Here is a 22723-nt window from a genome sequence, read left to right as displayed (position 1 = left end):
TTCAGAGAGACACCCACCATAGAGGTATGTAGTAGTTGATGTTAAATGAGAGTTTATATAACGTTCGTCATATTTTGACTAGGTTTCAGAAATTTCAATTCACACCTACACCGGAATAAAACTCAGTAAATTACGACAACGGAAGTGTTGCTCCAAACTACCTGAATTCGATTTGGCAGATGCTTTCTAAGCTACATATACACATTCAAAAGATCAATGTCATTATAGTGACTATTACAATAAAATTTAACTTATTAAAATATTAGGTAAGTATGTTTTTTGTAATTTAGTAAGAGTTTAAGGGAGTAAAAAGAGGTAAAAACAGCATTGATTAAAATCCAAAAACCTGTTCCTGAAACAATAAATTTTGTGTTCCATTAAGAACACGGAGTTATAATAATAAAAAGGATACAAGTTCCTAATACCTCTAATTTAAATAATAGCCACAATATTGATTAATTAATTAGTAAAAAACTTGGATTGTACTCAAGTATTACAACATCCATGCTAATTTTATAAATGTGAAAGTAATCTGTCTCTTTGTAAGCTTTTTAAGATCTTTCAACTTGGCCATTTAAAGCTTTGCAGTAGTTGAACTTAAAGCGACAAAATATAAAGTGATCATAGTTGAAGTTATCAAAACGAGTAATCCTTAAACATTACCTGTTTTTCTCGCAGAATGATAGCTGATATACCTAGTTGTAGAACGTTACTCAGAACTGGAAATTTTTGGATAATGCCATTTTTGTATTCAATGTGCGATTTATAATATTAGTATAAAGTATGGATTATAGTCTGTTTGGCCGCCTGCTTAAACAATCGTGACTGATATATGGCCCAATAAAGTCAAGATGTGAAGAATGGCTGCCATCCTATTAACGTCACGAACAGAACAATTCGCCCTTTGTCGAACGCGAGCCTGTACTGGCAGCAATTTGTTGTCTATATTGTTATGTTGGAATCGAAATTATGGGCCATACACTCTAATAAAACAGTGATCTGAATCTCCTAGGTAGAAAAATGTTATAGATTATTTTCTCTCTTTAAGTTTTCTATTAGGAAAGGCATTCCGAACCAGTGGTGGATGCATCTGACGATTCAAAAATACTTGTAAAAGTATAGATTAATTAATTATTGGTAACGCTACGCTTGTAAAAGTTTAATTGAATAAAAAATATTTTTATTTACTTATTTATTGAAGAAATCCATACAATAATTTTATAAATGCGAATGTCTGTCTGTCTGTCTTAGCAGACAGACAGACAGCTGGGGACTGCTATAGGCTATTGATTATGATGAACAAATACTCATAAAAGGAATGACGCTAATTATAACATACCAAAATAAACTTATGTGAATCCAAAATTAAAATTATGATTGAAAATATTGCATGGTTCCTACACCAGCTGAAACCTTGCAGCAGTGGTTCACATTACAGCAGCCGAGCCGGCTGACTATCATGCTCACGACTCTGTTGACGTTAAAGTTTTTGCAATCTCATCTGGTGGTAACTGATGATGCAGTTTAAGGTGAAGCGAGCTAACGCGGAAGGCGTATGGTTTGTATTAAACCCATACCTACCTCGAATTGGTTTCTACGCAGCATCGTACCGCAACGCTGAATGGCTTGCAGCACGCCGCCGGTCCTGCCGGGAATCAAACTTTAGTCCATTACAATACGAGACGACCTGCGAGAAGCACAAGAGCAAAGAAGATGCATTATGTAACGCAGTTTTAAATAATGAAAATGGTTGGCAGGGAATCAATTTAAAGACTCGCGAAGAATTAATTAGTGTACGAGTATTACATTAAAATTTACGCCCTCCCTTTTAATTAAGACATAACTGCTAACTGCTTACAACATTAAACACTCCATAAAATTGTCTTCTATTTATCCCTTTACTAGCTTATGCTCGCGACTTCGTTCGCGTTGATATACAAATTTCAAACTCCTATTTCACCCCCTTTGGGTTGAATTTTCAAAAATCCTTTGCGAATGCCTACGTCATAATAGCTATCTGCATGCCAAATTTCAGCCCGATCCGTCCAGTAGTTTGAGCTGTGCGTTGATAGATCAGTCAGTCAGTCAGTCACCTTTTCCTTTTAAGGGTTCCGTAGTAAACAAGGAACCCTTATAGTTTCGCCATGTCCGTCCGTCTGTCTGTCCGTCCGTGCGTCCTCGGTTAATCTCAGAGAATATTAGCGCTAGAAATCTGAAATTTGATATGGGTATAACTATTAATCACAACAACAAAGTGGTGAAATAAAATTGTGATAAATATTTTTTAGGGTAGCTCCCCTAGGTGTATATAATCAATTTTAAAGGAAAACTATCATGGCTAAGTTGTGACTACGGAACCCTACACTACGCGTGGCCCGCCACGCACTTAGCCGGGTTTTTATTTTACTCCTTTCCTTTACGTTCTTTATCTATGATGTTCTTTCCTGATTGCCGGCCTTAGACCATAGAGCTTCAAATTACGAGTTCTCTGTTTTTAAAACCTATTTTAACAGACTCACCTATACATATTTACTTACATGTCAGCGGAGTATAATAATATTTTAAATGAAAATCTGTTGTGACTTGTGTAAAGTAAGGTTTACTTTAAAACTTCGTGTCCTACTGAAAAATGCAGTCCGATTAGTCACGACTTAATGTCACAGCCAGTAGCTTCACGTTTAAAAATCCCGCACCGCCTCTTTGTCACATTTTACGAAGAAAAAGTACTTATACTCTTTTATTCATTATGTCGCTTGCTCTTAGCTAGATTACAAAGAAGACTGTAAATGGTAGATTTTAGTTAATAAAAAAAAAATTGTATGGGTGACGTGAAATCAAAAATAAATAAATAGGCTATTCATAGGCTGCCTAGCATCAAATATAGGACAATTTTACGCATGCCTGTGACGTCGAATCCTTGAGAAGTTTTGTTACAAACTCCCTAACTGTCATGCCTTGCCTCATGGTGCATGCTTCAGTTTGGTTTGAGTATAGGCAGGGTTGTCACTTGAGCAACCATGGCTGCCTCAAGTGAATACATAGCTTAAGATAAACTTTATCATGCGAAACATGATTGCAGGCAAACATAGTTGTAAAATAAATAACTAAGCCTTTCATGCAAACAGCTCGTAGGCTTAGCTATACGAGCACGTACTCGTAGGCCTGAATTACGCGCCGACGACACATCACGCTTGTTATAACAGCCAATTTTCACGCACGTTGCATTCACCGCTTTACTGATGAAATGTTTGACACAGATTGACGTACCTATATAACAACAGTTATTTGACATATTATCATCATCATCATCATACAACCGATAGATGTCCACTGTTGGACATAGGGCTCTTGTAGGAACTTCCACACGCCACGGTTTTGCGCCCGCCTGAATCCAGCGGCTTCCTGCGACTCATCTGATGTCGTCCGTCCACCTAGTGAGGGGGAGTTATGATCTTAAATTTTTTGAATTTAATTTAAAGATGTATAAATATTTATATTTGTAAGGTAAATACATAAACCAAATTATTGGATCTACTATGTACCTATACTTATACCTTATTAAATAGTTCCGTATTATATAGGTATAGGTATTATATAGGTCAAATAATTAAATTTTGCATAATACGACACCGCGTATTAATTAACCAACACAGAAACCTTAATTAAAATATGTTGTAGGTACCTCTACTCACTCGAGATTTTCGTGGGATTTGGCTTATTGTGCTGAAATATAATGCCGTCTTATATTATTATTAATTAAGTCTGATACCAAAATAAAGTATTCATTTTACTCTATATAAAAGGAAAAGGTGATTGACTGATCTATCAACGCACAGCTCAAACCACTGGACGGATCGGGCTGAAATTTGGTATGCAGATAGCTATTCTGACGTAGGCATCCGCTAAGAAAGGATTTTTGAAAATTCAACCCCTAAATGGGTGAAATAGGGGTTTGAAATTTGTGTAGTCCACGCGGACGAAGTCGCGAGCATAAGCTAATTATAATAATTATTATAGGGAATTTCTCAAATAAAATTTATTATTGCTGCTGACGTGACGGTTGGGATGAAACAAGTTAATTTGGTAAAAGTTTGGCAGGAAAACCCTAATTGGGATACCTATTTCATAAACAGCGAAGTCTCGAAATGTTCAAGTATTTCTCTTTCAACCCACTGTGTAAAGTACGCGGACAAAGTCGTTACTTCTTTCAATAACAAGGTCGCAACTTCGGGAAATACGCTTCCGGTCCCAAGCTTTCCAAGTGAGTAATTACAGTCCGTCAATTTTCTGGGCAGTATGTTTTTCGGGTTCCGTACCTTAAAAGAAAAAGAAAAAAGGTCACCTTATAGGACCACTTCGTTGTGTCTGTCTGCCATGTCTGTCAAGATTCGTCAAGGGAATCAAAACCTATATGGTACATCACAAAAATAAATAAAAACTCTTGACGACCAAAAATATTATGTTTTCTAAATCACATTATAGACGGCGCTGCCCGTCCCTAACTATCAGTGTTGTACAGCAGCTGTAGGAGCGAAAATACCTAATAGGTATTAGTGCGAACAAAAAGTGGTATTTCTTGTATGATGGTACGGAACCCTTGACTTACACTTGACCGGTTTTTTGTTATGTAAGTACTTTTGGACAAAATCTTTAGTGAAAATACAGCTAACAATGATGCCGATCTTCTTGGGAAAATATGTAGCACGTGGCTAACACATTCACACCATCTTTCTCCCCGTCGAAAATTACAATCGTCATTGTCATTGTGACCCCTTCTTTTTGTACTTACATAATGGCAGCCATTTATTGGGTTGGCTTCCAGATATGGTTGTTCTGCAGTTAGTTCTACTTACTTTATTTATTTTTATTAATTTATTAGGAACACACACAATACATTAATTTAAAACAAACTACGACACTTATAAACAAACATAGGCTGATAAATACAACATACAACTCGAATAAGAGTAGGACTAAATTCTTGGGTTAAAAGTTCATTATTATCAAAAGTTCATTATTTTCGACCTGCGTTGGTTTTTTGGCCATCCCTACTATAGGGAGTATACTACTCGTACTATAAAGTAAAAGTAAAAGTACCTAATTTTAGTCAGAAAATAGAGGAATCATTAATCGACATTATTAAGGGCTTCAATAAGATTAAATTAAATTATTCAAACAGTTATGCGACTAAAACTATCCAATCGCTGCGTAGAATAGATATTATTAAGGCAGGATAGAATTTACGACCCAAAGATAGGAAGGTTAACGAGGTGGAGGAATTCGTCGTTAATGCCGTCATAAACTGCGATAATGATGTCTCATCTAATATTACTACAATATTATGGGCATTGATAATAATGTTATAAGGGCCTAAGTGAAACTGCTAGTGCACAAAGTTTGCGTTTACATGTCTTCTCGTGCGAATTTACAAAAATCCGACCTTATTTCTTGTCCTCTGTGCTAAACTCTATCTTTCTAGATCCAAGGGTTTGTGACGGGTGTTGATCAGTCAGTTATTGAGTGAGTAAATGTTTCCCTTTTTATAAAAAAAGAGTGTAATGTTTTAAATTAGGTACTTCTTAATATTTATTGAACTGGCAATACATACTAGGTATAAGTTGGTGCAGTTTCTTAAATACAGTTAAGTATGCATACTTGTTAAGTGACACTGCTTGCTTTCTTAGCCCTAACATGAATAATTATCTCCTCTCCAGCTAACTTTTGGGTGGACCTTTGTTGAAAATTAATACTTAACTCACCTCAGCTTCTCTCCAACACTCTTCAAAAAGTCACAGTGACGTCAAAGAGTTTGTTTTGTGTCAGACGACGATTCATCTTGTATTAGTTAAATACAATTAAATTAATACGCACAGAATGGCTATTTCAAACAAAAATTCTGTCCTATGAAACTGTAAAAATTAGCATGACACTGGGCATCAAGCCAAAACGAGTTGCAGCCCACAAAAAAATTTGTTCGGAATATAACAAGTAGGGGTGTGGTATTAAAAAATGTTGGCAAATAAAGATAAAATTTCTCGACTTCGTCTCAACTGTATTACAGTACGCGGCAGAAAGTAATGTACATCGACCTTTAGAAGGAGATAGCAGATTTGTAGAGTCTCTGTCGTTGAGACCGACAAAACGTCATATAGGTATGAGTGACAGAGACAACGCTCTACAAAGCCGAAATTTCATTCTGATGGCCGATGTAATGTACATCGGCCATCAGAACTTCAGACTTTCTGCCGCGTACTGTACCTCCTAATAGGTAAGCAATATGTTCTATAATTTTTTTAAAATAGATATAGCGAGCAAACGAGCAGGCGGGTCACCTGATGTTGAGTGATTACCGCCGCCCATGAACATTTGCAGCACCAGAGGAGCCGCCGATGCGTTGCCGGCCTTTTAGGAATTTGTTGTTATTCACGCTTGCATTATATATTTGGAGTGTACCGGTACAATACCACAGATTGCTGTTCTTGTATCTGTATTGTTCTGAGAATAGAATGGTAATCTCGATCGAACCAGCTTAATTTTGAATAACGTTTTGAAAGGCTATGTTTTGTGACATTACACGCCAGACTGGTTGGCAACAATTGCTAGTTCAAAAGCGATATTAATGGGTTTAAGGGGTGCTGCCCTTGCGGTGCGATGGCAAATTAGTTGGCAAACTCTTCATTCATTAAGGCAAAGTTTTGCGGTCTAACTATCAGAGTTGTTGACTAACGCGAGTCTCCGGTTGGTTGTAATTAAACGCTACATCAATCTAAGTCAAGTTATTATTTATCAACTAACAAATTACGGCTTTTAATTATAGCCTAGTATAATTTTTGACTTAATTTGGGGTTTAAAGTACCTATAAGCGTATAATTACGCGTACCTACCTAAATAACTAAAATTTTAAGTACATTTAGTCCATATCTAAATATATAAAATGAAAAGCTGACAGACTGACTGATCTATAAACGCACAGCTCAAACTACTGGACCGATCGGGCTGAAATTTGGCATGCACATAGCTATTATGACGTAGGGATCCACTAAGAAAGGATTTTTGAAAATTCAACCCCTAAGTTAGTGAAATAGGGGTTTGAAATTTGTGTGGTCCACGCGGACGAAGTCGCGAGCATACGCTAGTCACAAATAAAGTAGGTGTCTGCAACACCAAAGATCAGCGCTATGTGAGTAGGTAGGTAGGTCAATTTCATTACCAGTCCCTATGTAGTATGTACGAGTATTATCGAAAGTTTAATATAGCCGAAAATCTAGTAATAGGACGGCATCATTCAAAACGAAATTCATTTAATCTCGAATAGAATGGGTACTAAATTGATCTAGGTATTTACGACTAAATATATGAAAATCGCAATTTTGTGATTCTGTTATCATCACCTGAATTAGGTACTCATAGAGAAATAAGTAATTTATTATTTGAATATTTAAAAACAATAAGAAATTCAGACAGCTAGATTTTTAATTTTAATTGTATTACAAATATTATTATTTTCTCTAATGAAAATATTTGTAATACAATAAATTCTTAGAACTGAACACTAAAATTGACAGAGTCGAAAGCTTGTAAAAGCTTTAAGGCGTTTAGAAATTTGTTTTGATCAAAATATTATTATTAGTTTTTATTTGATACTTGAAGGCTGTCAAGCGCAAGCTTCAACGCAAGCAAGCAACGCTAGAAAAATAGTTAAGTACTTAATTTTTTTTAGTACTTCAAGCCAGAAAAAATAAAAAATGTATAAACAAGATAGTATAAGCAATAAGCAATCGAAAAATGTTAATTTCAGTGTATAAAAATAATTATAGAATTAGTTTTATAATTAATTTTAAAAATTTCACTTTTTTAATCTGTTTTACAAATATTCAACACGCATTATACCGTAGCCGCCATGTTAATTCCGACTGTGACGTCACATGGATTGAAATTGTCATTAAGAAAACACCGTTGCTTACCAATCCGTGTGACGTCAAGACATTTCCAACGACACCCAAGCCATTAGATGGACAGAAACCCTATTTTTTTTTTCAAGATTTTATTTAACTACTTTCTCCGCGTGAGTAATATATTGTAGAACCCATGCTAAATTACAGTTTTTTAGTAATTGCACTCTCTGAGCTAAGCCGCGGACGGGCGGACAAACAGGCGGACATACTATAAGGATTCCTTATTTACAACGGAACCCTAAAAAACCAGAAATTTCGGTTGCATTTTATTCAATCCTTACGTAAAGCTAATAGAACTACAAGTGCTAGCCAAGTCATACTTAACCAGGAATTTGTCGGTTTAAGTAATGCGACTTGGCCTAACTCCAACCCTGGCTGTGCGGGGGAGCCGTTTGCATTATTGAGACGATATCAAAATGTCGCAATATAGATGTTCATGTGTACCATCCAATTAGGTGGAGCTGGAATAGTAGAATAAAAAAACTACGTAGGTAGAACATAGAGATTGTTGGGTGGAACATAGTTTTTTTACCAGCCATTTGGAACGCTGCTGTGGCTTTGTTTATACATTGTACCTAACTAAATTGAATACATAAGTACGTGAAGGGTCGAGATTGCAATCTGGGTGGAGACGCCCCGCACACCCGCACAGCCCCGCGCTAAACTGGTGCGGGATAGAGTGGGTAACGTGTGGCTGTGCGGGGTGTTCCCCTGCCTAATACCCCATGTCATGTCGCGTACTATAGGTACATGTGATTGAATACAACAAGAGCTAGAATTATTGAGACTATATCAAAATTTCACCTAGGTATATAGGTGGTCGCGGGTATAAAAATATCCAATTAGGTAGAACCGAAATAGTAGAATAGAAAAAAACTACGTAAGTAGAACATAGAGATTGTTGGGTGGAACATGGTTTTTCACCAGTTATTTTGGACGCTGCGGCCTTGTTGATACATTAAGTAACAGAATTGAACACATTCATGTGATTAATTAATACAACAAGAGTTTTACTAAGTATTTAATTTAAGTAGACCCAGAATTATTGAGACGGTATCAAAATGCCGCAATATATTTATGCAGGTGCTCAACTATCATTCAATTAGGTAGAACCGAAATAGTAGAATAGGAAGAACTGCGTAGATCGCTTGGAAGCAAATATTTTTTTCACCAGTTATTCGGGACGCTGCGACCTTGTTGTTTCGTTTAACAAAAACCTTTTAGGTCTTACCTTTAAGTTACGAAGACAAAATCTTAGAAGATTGTACGGATTAGGAAATAGGGTCAAAATTTATGTACTAGTTACACGTACATTTATAATACATCTATCTATACAAATATAGGTGCATGCCCGGGATCGAATGCAGATTTCCTCACGATGTTTTATATCTACTCGTGGAATTTTGCTTCACGCTTATAGCAAGTGATATTTAATTAGGCACATAACTCCGAAAACTTAGAGATGCATGCCCGGGATCGAATCCCGGACCCTCCACTAGGGGGCCGACGACGTCTTAAACACTAGGCTGCCATTTTAACGCAGTATTGAAGATACACAGTATTATATAGCGGAGCGGAGGGGAGTCGTGCGTTTTCGACCAATTAGGTTATTGTTAGTAAAATTGATTATTATATTACGTCATGCCTTAGCAGTCTTATTGACCGAAAACACACTTCTCCACTCCACTCCACTTCAGTGGAAACTTCTTGTCTGTATTATTAACCGAACATGACTAACGATTGCATATTTTAATTTTGAAACATTCCTGTTGTGTTCATTAAAACTTGAATGAATCAGAGCTTGGCTTTATCCTCCACAAAGAGATTTTGTATAAGTTAAACAAACAGACCCTCTGTTAAAAGTTTCCATTAACCACTTTCATAACGACTTTGTTTGTTTACAAAGATTTTCATAATTGCGTTTTAGATTTAGATTTATCAAATTTTACATTAGGTAGGTAGGTACTATATTATATAGGGACGAAAAGAATACCACTATCTTCGTCCAAACATATTTTCATAAGTCATGTAGAGTAGGAGTATAACTTATATATTATCCTATAATATATATATAACTTATATATATTATAGGATAATAACTTTTATTTAAATTTAATTTAATGACTGTAATAGACAGACAGACACCGCTATATTTTGTTAGGTTTTTTTTCTTTTGATTACGGAACATTGTAATAAGATAACATATAAACATGTTGAGTCTAACAAAATAATAAAATTGATACAAGTGTACCAAGAAGTAATAAAAAGTCTAAAAATACCTACCTCCACCCTTTCACAGGGGACAACGATAGAGGACACAAATCTGTTAAACACAGAAAATGCTCTCGGTGCCGCGGGGAAATTCCGATAAGAAAATACCTTCGAAATAAATGTGAATAAATAGGGCTTGCGAGATTAAAAGCGGGACCCCCGTTGATATATAGCAGCGGCATTCCTACGATCTGCGCAAAAGCGAATGAACGAATAAGAAAAAGGAACAATGACGTCGATGTTATTCTAGGTCAACTATTCATGATTTTGATCTCTCTTTAGGAACTTACATACCTATCAAATACATTTACATGCTATACGGTTGTGTAAGAGGTTTTATCTTTGAAATGGTCTGCCTGCGAAATCTCGCAACTTAGTAAGCCAAAGGTTGATAGCTATGGCACAGAATACTAACTTTTATGCTATGTAAAGAAGCGACTCTCACTTCCCTGCTACTGGCACTGCCTTCACTCGATTCTCACCTTGGAGTCACACGAACGAGAAGCGCTGATGTAGCTTACGTATAGCGTTGTCCCGCTTAATTGGCTTCAATAAGACCTCAGCCCTATTGTTACCCACGCGTCAGTGGGATTTTGCTCATGGTGAATGAAATTTTAAAACATAAAATTCTGATAAAAGATTTTGTTATGAGAAAAGTTCAGGAAAGTAATACCCCAAAATAGTCCTACATATTTGAAAAGATTAAGAAAATGTCCTCTTAATTGTTTGACTGATCGTTTTCATTATTCAAATTGAATAATCCATTGTGCTCTCTTATAAAAACTTAACTAATGACTGAAGAATTTTCACGAAGTTAAATAAAATGAGTCGCAACTTCGGATCTCAAGAGAATCCGTAGACAGTAGTCCGAAAGTGCTTAAATAATAGTAAGGTAAGTATATGCGAATAATTTTACATAGGTACGACGAATTTAAGCTGTGATAGTCTAGTAGTTAGGACGTCCGCCGCCTCATCGGAGGTCGAGGGTTCGATCCCGGGCACGCACATTTAACTTTTCGGAGCTATGTGCGATTTAAGTATTTAAATATCACTTACTTTAACGGTGAAGGAAAACATCGTCACGGAAATCTTTCTGGAATGATTTTCACTGATCAATTGCATGTGCATTCGGAATTTTTAAAACGGAATGAGGAATTTCAATCGATAGAAAACGATATAATACGATAAAAAACGATATAACGATCGATAGAATTTTAGAACGTCTTTACGTTCTAAAACGCTGGTGAATTTTATTCGTCACATAATCCCTGCAAAGTGTATCGTCAGTAAAAATGATATTTTTTTGCTATTAAACCCGAATTCAATAATTATTTATTCAAAGAAGGATGAATAATAGTAATTATTGGTATATTATTGGTAGTTCAGAATTTTCACGTTGTATTATTTTTTCGTATTTCTCATCACTGCGAATGCTTTGTACGACCAGTTTATGAGCTGAAACAGAAATAATTGTTAATTGGATTAAATGTGAGCGATTTGTTTTACAGCATTTTTAGGTTATAAATATTGAGGCTATGTCCAGCGCTAAATCATTTTTTGTAAATGACTTGGGATCAAGTATATTTTTAGCAGGCAATGACCAGTGTAACGTATGCATGAACTCATGTTTGTACTCTACGAGTAAAATGCTACTTGTTGGCGTTTTATCTTTGGTACCTACGTAGGTAGATATTGGGGCCGATTCTCTTGTACACAATCTCTAAACTAAACTAAATTAGCAGGTCTAAATCTAGTGTTGTCCTTTTCCACAAGCAACATTATGAAAGGGATTGCAATAGATTTAGACGCGTCATTTTAGTTTAGTTTAGAGATTGTGTACAATGGAATTAGCCGCAATGGTGGATCTGATAAACTGAAAGTTAAAACGTAAACGTATTGAATTTGGTATTTATAACTAAAGTTCTTATTGTAGAGCTAGGCTAAAATGCCTTGTGGCATGGCAATCGTGATGGAAACGCCCCGCACATCCGCTCAGCCCCCGCGCTAAACCGGTGCGGACGAGTGGTGACGTGCGGGTGTGCGGGGCACTGCTACTTTTATAAGTCGCTTGTCGCATTGGTTGATCGGTACAAATTGTTTGCGCAGAAAAGTGCAAGCTAACGCCGACTAAAACCGAATATATACAGTGGAACCGACCGTGCAGACCGTGGAATATACAGTTGAAACTCGATTAACCGGACTAGTTGTTGTCGTTAGGGATTCGGATAATCGAAAGTCCGGATAATCGAATGTATGAAGAAAATCGGGTTTTGTGCATACTATGTAGTTCTCTGTAATAGTATTTTCAATTTTCAAAGTAAGATAACTGTACCAAGTTAGATATAATATGAAAGCCTATGCATAATAGTTTTCGATTTATCGTACAAAATGGCGGAAAAAATACCCGAGTATGGAACCGTCCGTGCGCGAGTCTGACTCGCACTTGGCCAAAAAAATTTCGGTTGGTAGTCCGGATAATCACGAATCCGTATAACCGAGGGCCGGATAATCGAGTTTCTACTGTACATCAATAAAATACAGACATTATTACTTGGACACTCGTGCTATCTCGCTCATGAAGCGCGCGTACAAATACTTAATGGACGGACGCGCGGCATGATCGGCTGAGATATTTTCGCGCCGTTCAAAATGAGATTTCTGCGCAGGTACATCGGCGTAAGTCATACAAGTGGTAGTGCTGTACTTACATAGGTATAAGTGTCTAATGAAAGTGTGAATATTTTTCCCGCAGTGACTCTCAGAGGGCGATTGCAGCGTTCCAGCAATATCACGATGAACATGCTGGTCTTGACATCAGTTTCAAGCCATGGTCCATCAAATGCAGCTTGGCGTAGCTCAAGACTCTGCAATATAATTAAGTTTAAAAAAGTACCTTATAAGTACCTATTTTTTCATAAAAACTAAATTTTAGTCTTATTTTAAAACCCGTCAAACTAGCGGGTGTGCGGGGCGTCCCCCCACCTCATATCCCGATTGCCATCTCGACCTGTCGCCTATCATACAGCATATGTACTTACGTAGGTGCAAAATTAATTACATTTTCATGATAATTCAATTGATAAATTTCTCATTCATGCAGATCGAAGGACATTTCTTCACTGATTAATTGATACAGTACTTAAGTATTTAAAAATATCTCAACCCGAAAAAAGAGTCAATTTATAGAAGCCTTTTACCTATTAGGGAATTAGGGACTTCTTTAATAAATTAATTGCCTTTCCATTCAGTAAAGCAGTTTCGGCGTAAATTGAAATGAACGTTTCGGGTTTCAAATTAAATATTTGATAGGACTGTTTGATCCTACCAAAAAAGGCACAACGTTATTTAGTAAAACTCTATGGACTTACTCTAGTACGTACTTACATTGTAAATTCATATAGACATCCATACTAATATTATAAAAGCAAAAGTGTGTCTGTCAGTCTGTTTGTCTATCTGCTAGCTTTTCCCGGCCCAACAGTGCAACCGATTTTGATGAAATATTAATGTTGTTACACTTGGTATTCAATTTTGCACATGTCTCAAGCTTTTGGCAGAAAAGTTTTACAATGTGCTCATATTAATCTATAGCAAGTGTGAAGTGATATACTGCACCTACACGATATGTTACATAGAGCCTGTCAGCCAGGCTCGGGAACAAAATAAATTGTACCTACCAGGATGGATGGGAGAGATTGATTACCTTCAATATAAGTTCGTTGCCGAACCAGCATACTATGAATACCTCTATCAGCATACACGTCAAATAAATTGCCATCCATATGATTTGCATGGGGTGACTACTTGGATTTTCAATCTGGAAGAAAATGGTCAAACTGGTTTCCGTGGTTCGCTTCCTTTTTTAAAAACGGACAGATAGACAGATATATCATAGAACGGCCACACAATTTGTCCTACAAAGGGCTTCCGAGACTGTCAAACGACTTGACGTCAAGCACGTAGATTTTTGCTTGAGCCAAACAGTATGACCCATAGAGATATTTGCTTGATGTTTGAGTCAAGCATATATTTTTGCTTGACGCGACGTTCGGACTACGTTAGAGAAATGAGAAAAGTGCCGTCACATTAAGCTGCTCGATCAAGCAATATAAAACTACGTAACTACGTACGTACGTCTTGGAAGTCGGAAGCCCTTAAAGGTTCCGTTTTTTCATTCGGACGTCCGGAACCCTAAAACTTATAATCACACTCATTTATAATGACTGAAAATTTAGAAAAAAATTACCGATAAAAATTGTATTCCTACTAAACATAGAACCATCACGCTTAGCATGAACTGCAGGGCGGACGCCAAACTAAAAGCACTTTCCATCATAGACACGTATCTGAAATTAAATACAAATGGGTGCAAAATAAATCATCTTTCAAACTCAAACTCAAATAATTTATTCAGATTAGGTTTGATTGCATACACTTGGTGAATTTGCAATATAATGTAGTAATGATGATTAATACGTAGACTTAAAACTAAAACTACGAGGGTTCCAAACGCGCCCAGGCGCCCGCGCGCGTGAGAAGAGCCCACAACAAACTCAGTCGTGTATTCTTTTGTATTATCACTTAATATATAATTTCTTAATATTTCATAATATATAACTTTATTTTAACTTTGAAACCGTCCAACCGATGTGCCTCAAACCAGTTTCATTAGAAAGGCAATAAAGCGAAGATGGTTTTAGACGGAAAAAATCACGAATTTTTTAGCGTAGGAGCACAGGCTGGGTATATCCGCCAGTTATGTAATAAAAATAGCATTTTAAAGTGCAGTAGAGGTCAACGAAATAAAAGCAAATAAATTATTCGAGACATCATAAATTGAGACTAGTAAGAAAAACATTGTATGCAAATAGTTTTATTTAGAAAAGTTCTCAAGGTAAATTCCACCACACGTTACCAAATTACGTAACATTTCATTTCTGATGAAAGATATATTTTATCTACACATTTAAATTGCGACTGTAAACAAAGTAGAATTGTAAATATAGAATTTCTATAGAAAAGAGAGCTACCTACTATAAAAGGGAGTAAATATAATTTAATTTGTTATGCTTGTTTGAAAGGAAATGAAAAAGCTTTTAGCTTTAACTAACCGTATGATGGCATTGTAATGGATGATACTCTTTTTCAATATAAAATGTATATAATAGTTATCATTATATCGGAAATCTTTGATGTAAATACGCTGCATGGCCTTTACTTCATCTCTTTTACGTTTTCTTTCTGCTAAAACTTTGAAGTTGCGCAGATTGTATGCTAAAATTTCTATTTGACCAACTGAAAAAAAAATAATTTGATAAAATTGCAGTGTGTTCTAGGCCTGCAGATTTAATAAAATAGCAAGGATTGGCTGAGGTTTTGGTAATATTCCTACAACAGCTGTAGATTTTATTTAGTAGCAGAAAATGTCGACTAATCTGTTTGTGATCCGCATACATAACAGCAAACTATATTATAACAATAATTTTAAAATATTTAGTAAGAGAGAAATATAGTATAATCTTGGGTTACGATCTTACTAGCTGCAGCAATGAAAGCTGCAAGTATGGTGTCCATGACACCATCTATGATGCAGGTCGCAGGCTTGTAATAAATCTGTTGAATTAGCAAAAGATTAGTTACATTGACGTTATTTTAGGCCTTGATTACACCTGTAAGTTTTACTTACGTAAGCAGCTTACATAATCAATTGACAACACTAAGATAATGACACTTATAAAAGTGTCGTTTGTAAATTTGTCGTAAGTTAATCATGTAAGCTACTCACGTACTTAAGTAAAACTGACAGGTGTAATTGCGGCATTCCGAACTAGTGATATTAAACTATGTGTGTATAGTGATACTAAATTAAACTGGTTGACGATTTAAAATCACTTGTAAAAGTTTACTTGAACAAAAATATATTCTACTTGCTTATGCTCGCGACTTCGTCCGCGTAGTCCACGCGGAAAAATATTTCAAACCACTATACTCCCTTTAGGGGTTGAATTTTCAAAAATACTTTCTTAGCGGATGCCTACGTCAAAATAGCTATAAATGATATATTCGGTATTTTTAAAAATAAAATAACAAAGGCAACCACACAAATAGGAAGTTATGGAACAATCGGATGGAGGCCTTTACTTAATGTTGAGACAGACAACACAAGATTTGATTGACAAACAATAGTTTTTGAGGTTAGTTAGTGACACCAAAAGTTACTTATTTAAAAACTTTTTTGTTTTTTTTCTCTCTTTATTAAAGGGTTTGTTCAATCAGAACATGTCACCCTTGTAACAAATCACAATAGGTATGTATAATAATTATCTTCGTTTTAAAGTTACATTAAATAGTTTATATTGCATTCTGGCCTCTCGCGATAATGGAGAGGCCAGAATGCTATTACAAACGCCAATATTCCTAATTTCTAAATTAAACATTATAAAAAAACTTACATGATGCAGGTAAATAATGGTGTACATCGGCGATTTGTTCACATCGAAATACGGGTACTCCACATTTGTTGGCAGTATATCAAAGTTCTCGGTGAGCGGCAAAAATATTGCAACTGTCCAAAAAAAGGTTTGTGTTGAATAAAAATCAACAAGGAAAAAATTATGTCTAGTCTACACCCCGAATGAGGATTTAAGGTGACTTAAAGTTGAGTTATATGGCCAAATTCATAGGTACCATAATTATTGGCTACACTATTATCATTATTATAAACCGGTAAAGTTCGTAAGTTTGGATGTACCTAAGAGATAATCTCCGAAACTACTCTTTTGATTTTAACATTTTTGTCGCTTATAAACATTATTATTATTATATACAATCACACCAAACAGCAGGTGATGATGGAGCTTACGGTGGAGTGCGGCTGCCCAGACGGTGTCAGATATTCACTCTTCTTTAAGGTACCAATATTATAGCTAGTGGGGAAAACGGAAGTCGGAAGTAAATTACGCCTTGTTTGTCATGGACATGTTCTGTTCTATTCAACAGATGAGGAATCGTGTTTAAGGGGGCTCAGGCCGGTGCTTTTTTCATACAAACGTAGGAGGGTAATTACTACATTATTTGATACTGTACGCTCAAAACTAAGTATTATATCGATTAATCTCGTCATTATATAGGTTTATTGAAATATGAAACATTGAAAAAAATATTGATTTTAAAGTTACGAGCCTCAAAAGATTCCTATTTTAACACAAAATTTATGACAACTTTGAGCGTAAATAAATAAGATTAGGAGTATGAAAATTCTAAAGAAATTTAACATTATAGACATAGTTTATTTATTCATTAGTTGAAATAACTATACTTTGCAAACATAAACTCAGTAGTTATTTCTCAAAAATACTTGTCCTAAACCCTTGATTTCGGTGAAAATCATCGTGCCTCTCACCTTTCTCATACAATGTCAAGTGAAAAGCAAATAGGTTCGGTCGAGCGTACTGCGTCACCTTAATAAGCAAAAATAAAATCCGTGTTTACCCGAGACCGCTCCGACACACATAGTAGAATAGTACGTCATTACGAAGCGCGCCGTTTTAATACTTTTTTTCAAAATCGCTCGATGCTCGTTCTCCTCCGGTTTGAATTCATCGCAATACAAAAATTTGAGAAGGTTTAAAATTTTACCCTTATTCAGCCAAAATACAGCGATTTTAAAATACGTGTACATTTCGCTCAGGAATAAGTACAACCTGGAAAGAGTGCATGTTTATAAATATCACGTTTAAAGCTTGCGCATATTTAGTTGGACTGCGATGAATAATAAATGGCATGTGTACTCTCTCACATGTGGTTTATACATATTTTACACATCCATTTAATATTCTCATTTACTTTTACAAATAATAAAAATATTTCAATATGCGGCCCCCACTTAGCACGGCAGCCTCGCGAGGCATTGCTTTGTGTACGCGCAGGCAACGTGGCCGGTAAGGACGCACCTCGACCAATGAAAATACATCCCTTGCATTTAGCAGCGACGGAGACTAGCAGTGCACTTGATCTACAGTAACCACGTTGCTGCAAAAAAAAATGCCCCGCGGCGCAATTATGCCCCCACAGTCGCCACTTGCAATATTTTGATAATATGATCTTGATAATTAATAGTTTTCATGTAAAACTTGTCTTATCTATATATATAAAAGGAAAAGGTGACTGACTGACTGACTGATCTATCAACGCACAGCTCAAACTACTAAACGGATCGGGCTGAAATTTTCCACACAGATAGCTATTAGGATGTAGGCATCCGCTTAGAAAGGATTTTTGAAAATTCAACCCCTAAGGGGGTGAAATAGGGGTTTGAAATTTGTGTAGTCTGCGCGGAAGAAGTCGCGAGAAATATTCTATTATATATTATAAGAGAAAGTTTTTCAAAATTACCCCTCAGCAATATCACCAATATTTTCGCCTCGCCTTGACAAATAAACAACTTCTCCAATGCAAGGCAGGAAGCACACCAGCCACAATACCACCATTGTATATGTCAAGCGCAACCAGAAGTAACCGTTAGTTGGATTGATACTATAATACCACATGCCGTAGAATTTCAACCAGTAAATATGAACGGCGAGGTATAAGCGCGGGTTCAAATCGTCCCATGGATCTAGGACCCCATATGGGATGTATGGTTTTAGAAAGGAACATCTCTCTCGTATGCCTTTTATAATACTTTTCATTTTTCGTTACTAAATTTAAAGCGAAGTAAATGCTTTGAAAACTAAGTAAAGACTTTTGAGAAGAAAGATCTTTGAGACTCAAACACAGCGTTGGGAGACCCTCCACTGGGTGTATGTGCGATCTAAAGCGCGTCGTTGGGATACGACATACGTTGGACAATGGACACAAGCGGCCCAAGACTTGTGGAAGGTAGGAAATAGACCTATGTCAAGCAGTAGACAATCGGTTTAAACTGCCAGTATCTGTAGCAACAACGACAAAAGCTTTCGACAAGTTGTTTAGAAATGACTCTTAGTTATCATCAACGTCGTATTTCTGTGTACAAAAGCTGAGTACGAAAAGTTCCTACGGATACATTAAAACATTGATTCACGATACGATAAAGGGGAAGCGATGTTAAAATAATAAAAAATATTTTTATGAAAGTTGTTTTAAGCGAATAGGTTATAATATAGCCCAAGTAGTGAAATGCTTTTTAAAACATAATTACTCCATACGATTTTATTTCTGTCATGGACTGTTTTCGTATTAATATGGTTTCATTTGTTTGTTTTAATTGCTGTGATAATAATAGAAAAAGCATTTTACGTCAATGCAAAATATGAACCTAATTTCCATATTAAGTATTTTCGCTAGATTTTACTTAAGCCTACAATTTTTTTTTAATGAATAACTAAAAGCGCCACTGGTGAACCTCTATCTTTTTGAGTCCATTACGTAGGACATTACCGCTCAATATGACAACTCCTTGTAATGTATATTAAATGAAAGGGACCGGTGAATAAATGCAAAAGTCTGTTTGTAGTATTATGTTTTACTATCTTTTAAATATTTTTAATTAAAATTACAAGAGACAAAGCTTCCCCTTAAAAGGGTTAAATCTAATATGCCGCTAGAAGCAATTATTATAATTACCTCGTACAACATAATTATCCGACAAAAGAAATAATGACGTCTTAGTACAGATAATGGTGTTTATAATGAGCCTCTTATAAATTCTAATTACCAGCTAAACGGGGAAAGACTCCTTTTGCAAACATCATTTTGTTAGGGTTAAAGAGGAATAATTAATAAAACAATTTGGAAAGATTACGATATAAAACTTATTAAATTTCATGTAAAATGACCAGCTTCAAAAATGAATTGCAGCCCGCAATTTTTTTTCGTTTATAATGACAAATCTACAGTGCCATATAAGATTAAAGACCGAAAGAAGAAGAGGAAGTAGAGAGTGACATATTGTAACGAACATAGCCTACATGCCTAGGGCTTTACGAAAAAGAAATAAAAAATAAAAAAATATATATATATTTGAAAAAAAAAAAAATTATATATATATTTTTTTATTTTATATATCATTGTAAGTCAGTCCTAGTCAGTGCATAAAGCATGAGAAGGTTTTATTTTAGGTTTTCGTACGGCCGCCATTCAATGTAGTCTATCGAGGAAAACTGTCTCTAGTCGGTTGGAGCCTGCGGACCAGACGGTCGCGGGAGTTAGAATCAAAATCAAACACTTGACATTAGTTTTTAACCGACTTCAAAAAAAGGAGGAGGTTCTCAATTCGTCGGAATCTTTTTTTTTTTTTTTTTTTTTTTTATGTATGTTCCCCGATTACTCGAAAACGCCTGGACCGATTTTGAAAATTATTTTTTTGTTTGAAAGGGTATACTTCAAAGTTGGTCCCATTTCAATTTGGTGAAGATCTGATGAACATCTTCGAAGATAGATACTGGAACTCCTCAACGAATAAGAGTAAATTGCTCGCGATCAGTGTAATAGCTTAGTAAACAGTAGATTTTTAACCAGTCATAGCATAATTCCATGGGGCCACTAAAAATTGTGAAATAAAAAATTTTTACAAAAAAAATAAAAACCGACTTCGTTACACAAACACTAAAAATTGAAAAATAATTTAATTTTTTACCGAATATATTATGTATACAAGAGTTAATATAGTTCCATAATAATATTTTTTGGGGTCGGTGCCCATGAGGTGCCATTGTGGAGTCCCATAAAAATATGAAGTCTAGACGATTCGCGCAGCTAAAGCTAATTGGCACCGGCACCAAAAAGTATTATTATGGAACTATATTAACTCTTGTATACATAATATATTCGGTAATAAATTAAATTATTTTTCAATTTTTAGTGTTTGTGTAACGAAGTCGGTTTTTATTTTTTTTCTCTACTGCGTTGGACCACAGTTCGAACACTTATGTAAAAGAACAAATTCCCTTATCATTGCAAGGGGTGGTCCGCGAGGGCTGAGCATTAACTGGTGGTCGACCATAATATGGCTTTTGTGTGTGTGTGTAATGGAGGTGCGAGCACTTAACGTTCGTAGACTCTAACACGCTGACGAGGACCATAGTGGTAGACACCTATAATGAGTAGAGGCGAGGCGGGACATGCGCGTACTAAGGTGCGTGCAGCCTAGCGCTCGTGTGGTGGAAGTATTTGGGATTTCCCCAAATACTTGCTTTGTTGCTTGCATTAAGTGCTCTTATAGAGGACATAGTCTTCATTTAAACAGGTCTGTGGAATTATAAAATAGTTGAATGATATGGAGGTGAGGTTGTCTAAGACGGTAGATGTGCTTGTCGGTGGCACCTTGCACTATGTCTATCGCTAATTTTTCCCTAAGGTGCAACTAGTTGAATGATATGGAGGTGAGGTTGTCTAAGACGGTAGACGTGCTTGTCGGTGGCACCTTGCACTATGTCTATCGCTGTTTCACTAAAGGAGAATAATTGGAAGAAAGGAACGACCAAGCGGTCAATGTCCTAATGCCAAATCAGTGTTGCGCGTGTTGAGTCCACTGCGCCATACATTGAATGCTACCACTAAGTGGGAAAAAAGGGCAAAATACAGGGATTTACTGGCATAGCCACTTATGTAAATACGTCTCCCAAAGCAGGGTGCTATAAAATGAACGCAAGAGCGGGCACGCATGCACATGATCGTACGTGCTGTCTATTAGAACACCACTATGGTAGGTGGAAACATGGGAGCATAGCTCTCATGTAAACCAGGTCTGTGATATTATAACTTGAGAGCATAGCTCTTATTATTGTCCTTGGGTTATTGCGTTCACAACATGTTAAAAGGGTTCTACAGCTAGATGATGCGCGTGCCACTAAAAGATATGAAGTAGGAAGCGTATTTTTAGGTAGATTAGTTTAATGAGGTAGGGTAGATTTATTAGGTAGGCCGTCGGTTGAGTTACAATATACTACTTTTATCCCGTAAAACCAGAGTTAAAACTTAATTCCACGCAGACGATGTCACGGGCATAACGTTATACTTGAAATTTTATTCCTTTCTAACTTGACTAAACCATACGAGGCGAGGGATGCAGAGCCGATAAAACTCAAGTACTTAGGTGGTTAATAACTATCAAGTGCAGGTTTATGACTTATGAGTAAACCGCTAGCTTACGGTCGTTATGGAATAATGCAAGTATGCATTCGAGGCTATGGCTTCGGCATTTGTGTTGATATTTTGATCGGTTAAAATAGATGATACAATAGGAGTAGGCGCGCATTATCTACCAGTATTATAAATTATAATATTTATTATTTGTTCATGACAGTATGTTTTAGGAGTCCAATCAGGAATAATTAATATCTCGACGTCTCTCTTCCACTTCCCAAAATATGATAAGGCTGGTGTTCCACCAGAGATGGAAAACCACTTACCTACTGTAATTAATGCATTCTCACAGCGTAGCTTATTAAATCCTTTTCCACAGAGCTTTACACCAGAAAAAAACCTTACTATGCGTGAGAATTTTAATGTAACAA

General features: G+C 36.1%; 2 protein-coding genes across 3 annotated transcripts in view; both read right to left on the bottom strand.

The window, feature by feature from the left end:
• Positions 1–14901, bottom strand: part of LOC117990120 (uncharacterized) — a 147619-nt gene extending 132718 nt beyond the window's left edge. For both annotated transcript variants that reach the window (XM_069504293.1, XM_069504294.1), the window contains exon 1: positions 14887–14901. The gene's annotated coding sequence lies outside the window, so the exon portion shown is untranslated. The remainder of the gene's footprint in view (positions 1–14886) is intronic.
• On the bottom strand, positions 11555–18916 carry LOC117989895 (odorant receptor 46a-like). Its single transcript, XM_034977288.2, has 9 exons — positions 18621–18916; positions 17718–17929; positions 16679–16791; positions 15764–15839; positions 15338–15521; positions 14473–14572; positions 13930–14043; positions 12935–13090; positions 11555–11681 (listed from the first exon to the last, which is right to left on the bottom strand). The coding sequence occupies exons 1-9, from the start codon at positions 18914–18916 to the stop codon at positions 11628–11630; spliced, it is 1305 nt and encodes a 434-aa protein (XP_034833179.1). The 3' UTR covers positions 11555–11627.
• Between the last annotated feature and the right edge of the window lie 3807 nt (positions 18917–22723).

The sequence above is a fragment of the Maniola hyperantus genome, chromosome 17 (genome assembly GCF_902806685.2).
Source record: "Maniola hyperantus chromosome 17, iAphHyp1.2, whole genome shotgun sequence".
Lineage (NCBI taxonomy): Eukaryota > Metazoa > Arthropoda > Insecta > Lepidoptera > Nymphalidae > Maniola > Maniola hyperantus.
This window is presented reverse-complemented; position numbering and strand designations above follow the sequence as displayed.

Bases quoted from the DNA above. Each gene is read 5' to 3' on its own strand.
- LOC117989895 (XM_034977288.2), bottom strand. From the start codon at position 18,916: ATGAAAAGTATTATAAAAGGCATACGAGAGAGATGTTCCTTTCTAAAA. The intron at 15,522-15,763 runs GTAAGATCGTAA...TTTTTTTTTCAG, and splicing joins AGCTTTCATTGCTGCAGCTA to TTGGTCAAATAGAAATTTTA. The intron at 14,573-15,337 runs GTTAGTTAAAGC...ATTTAATTTCAG, and splicing joins CATTACAATGCCATCATACG to ATACGTGTCTATGATGGAAA.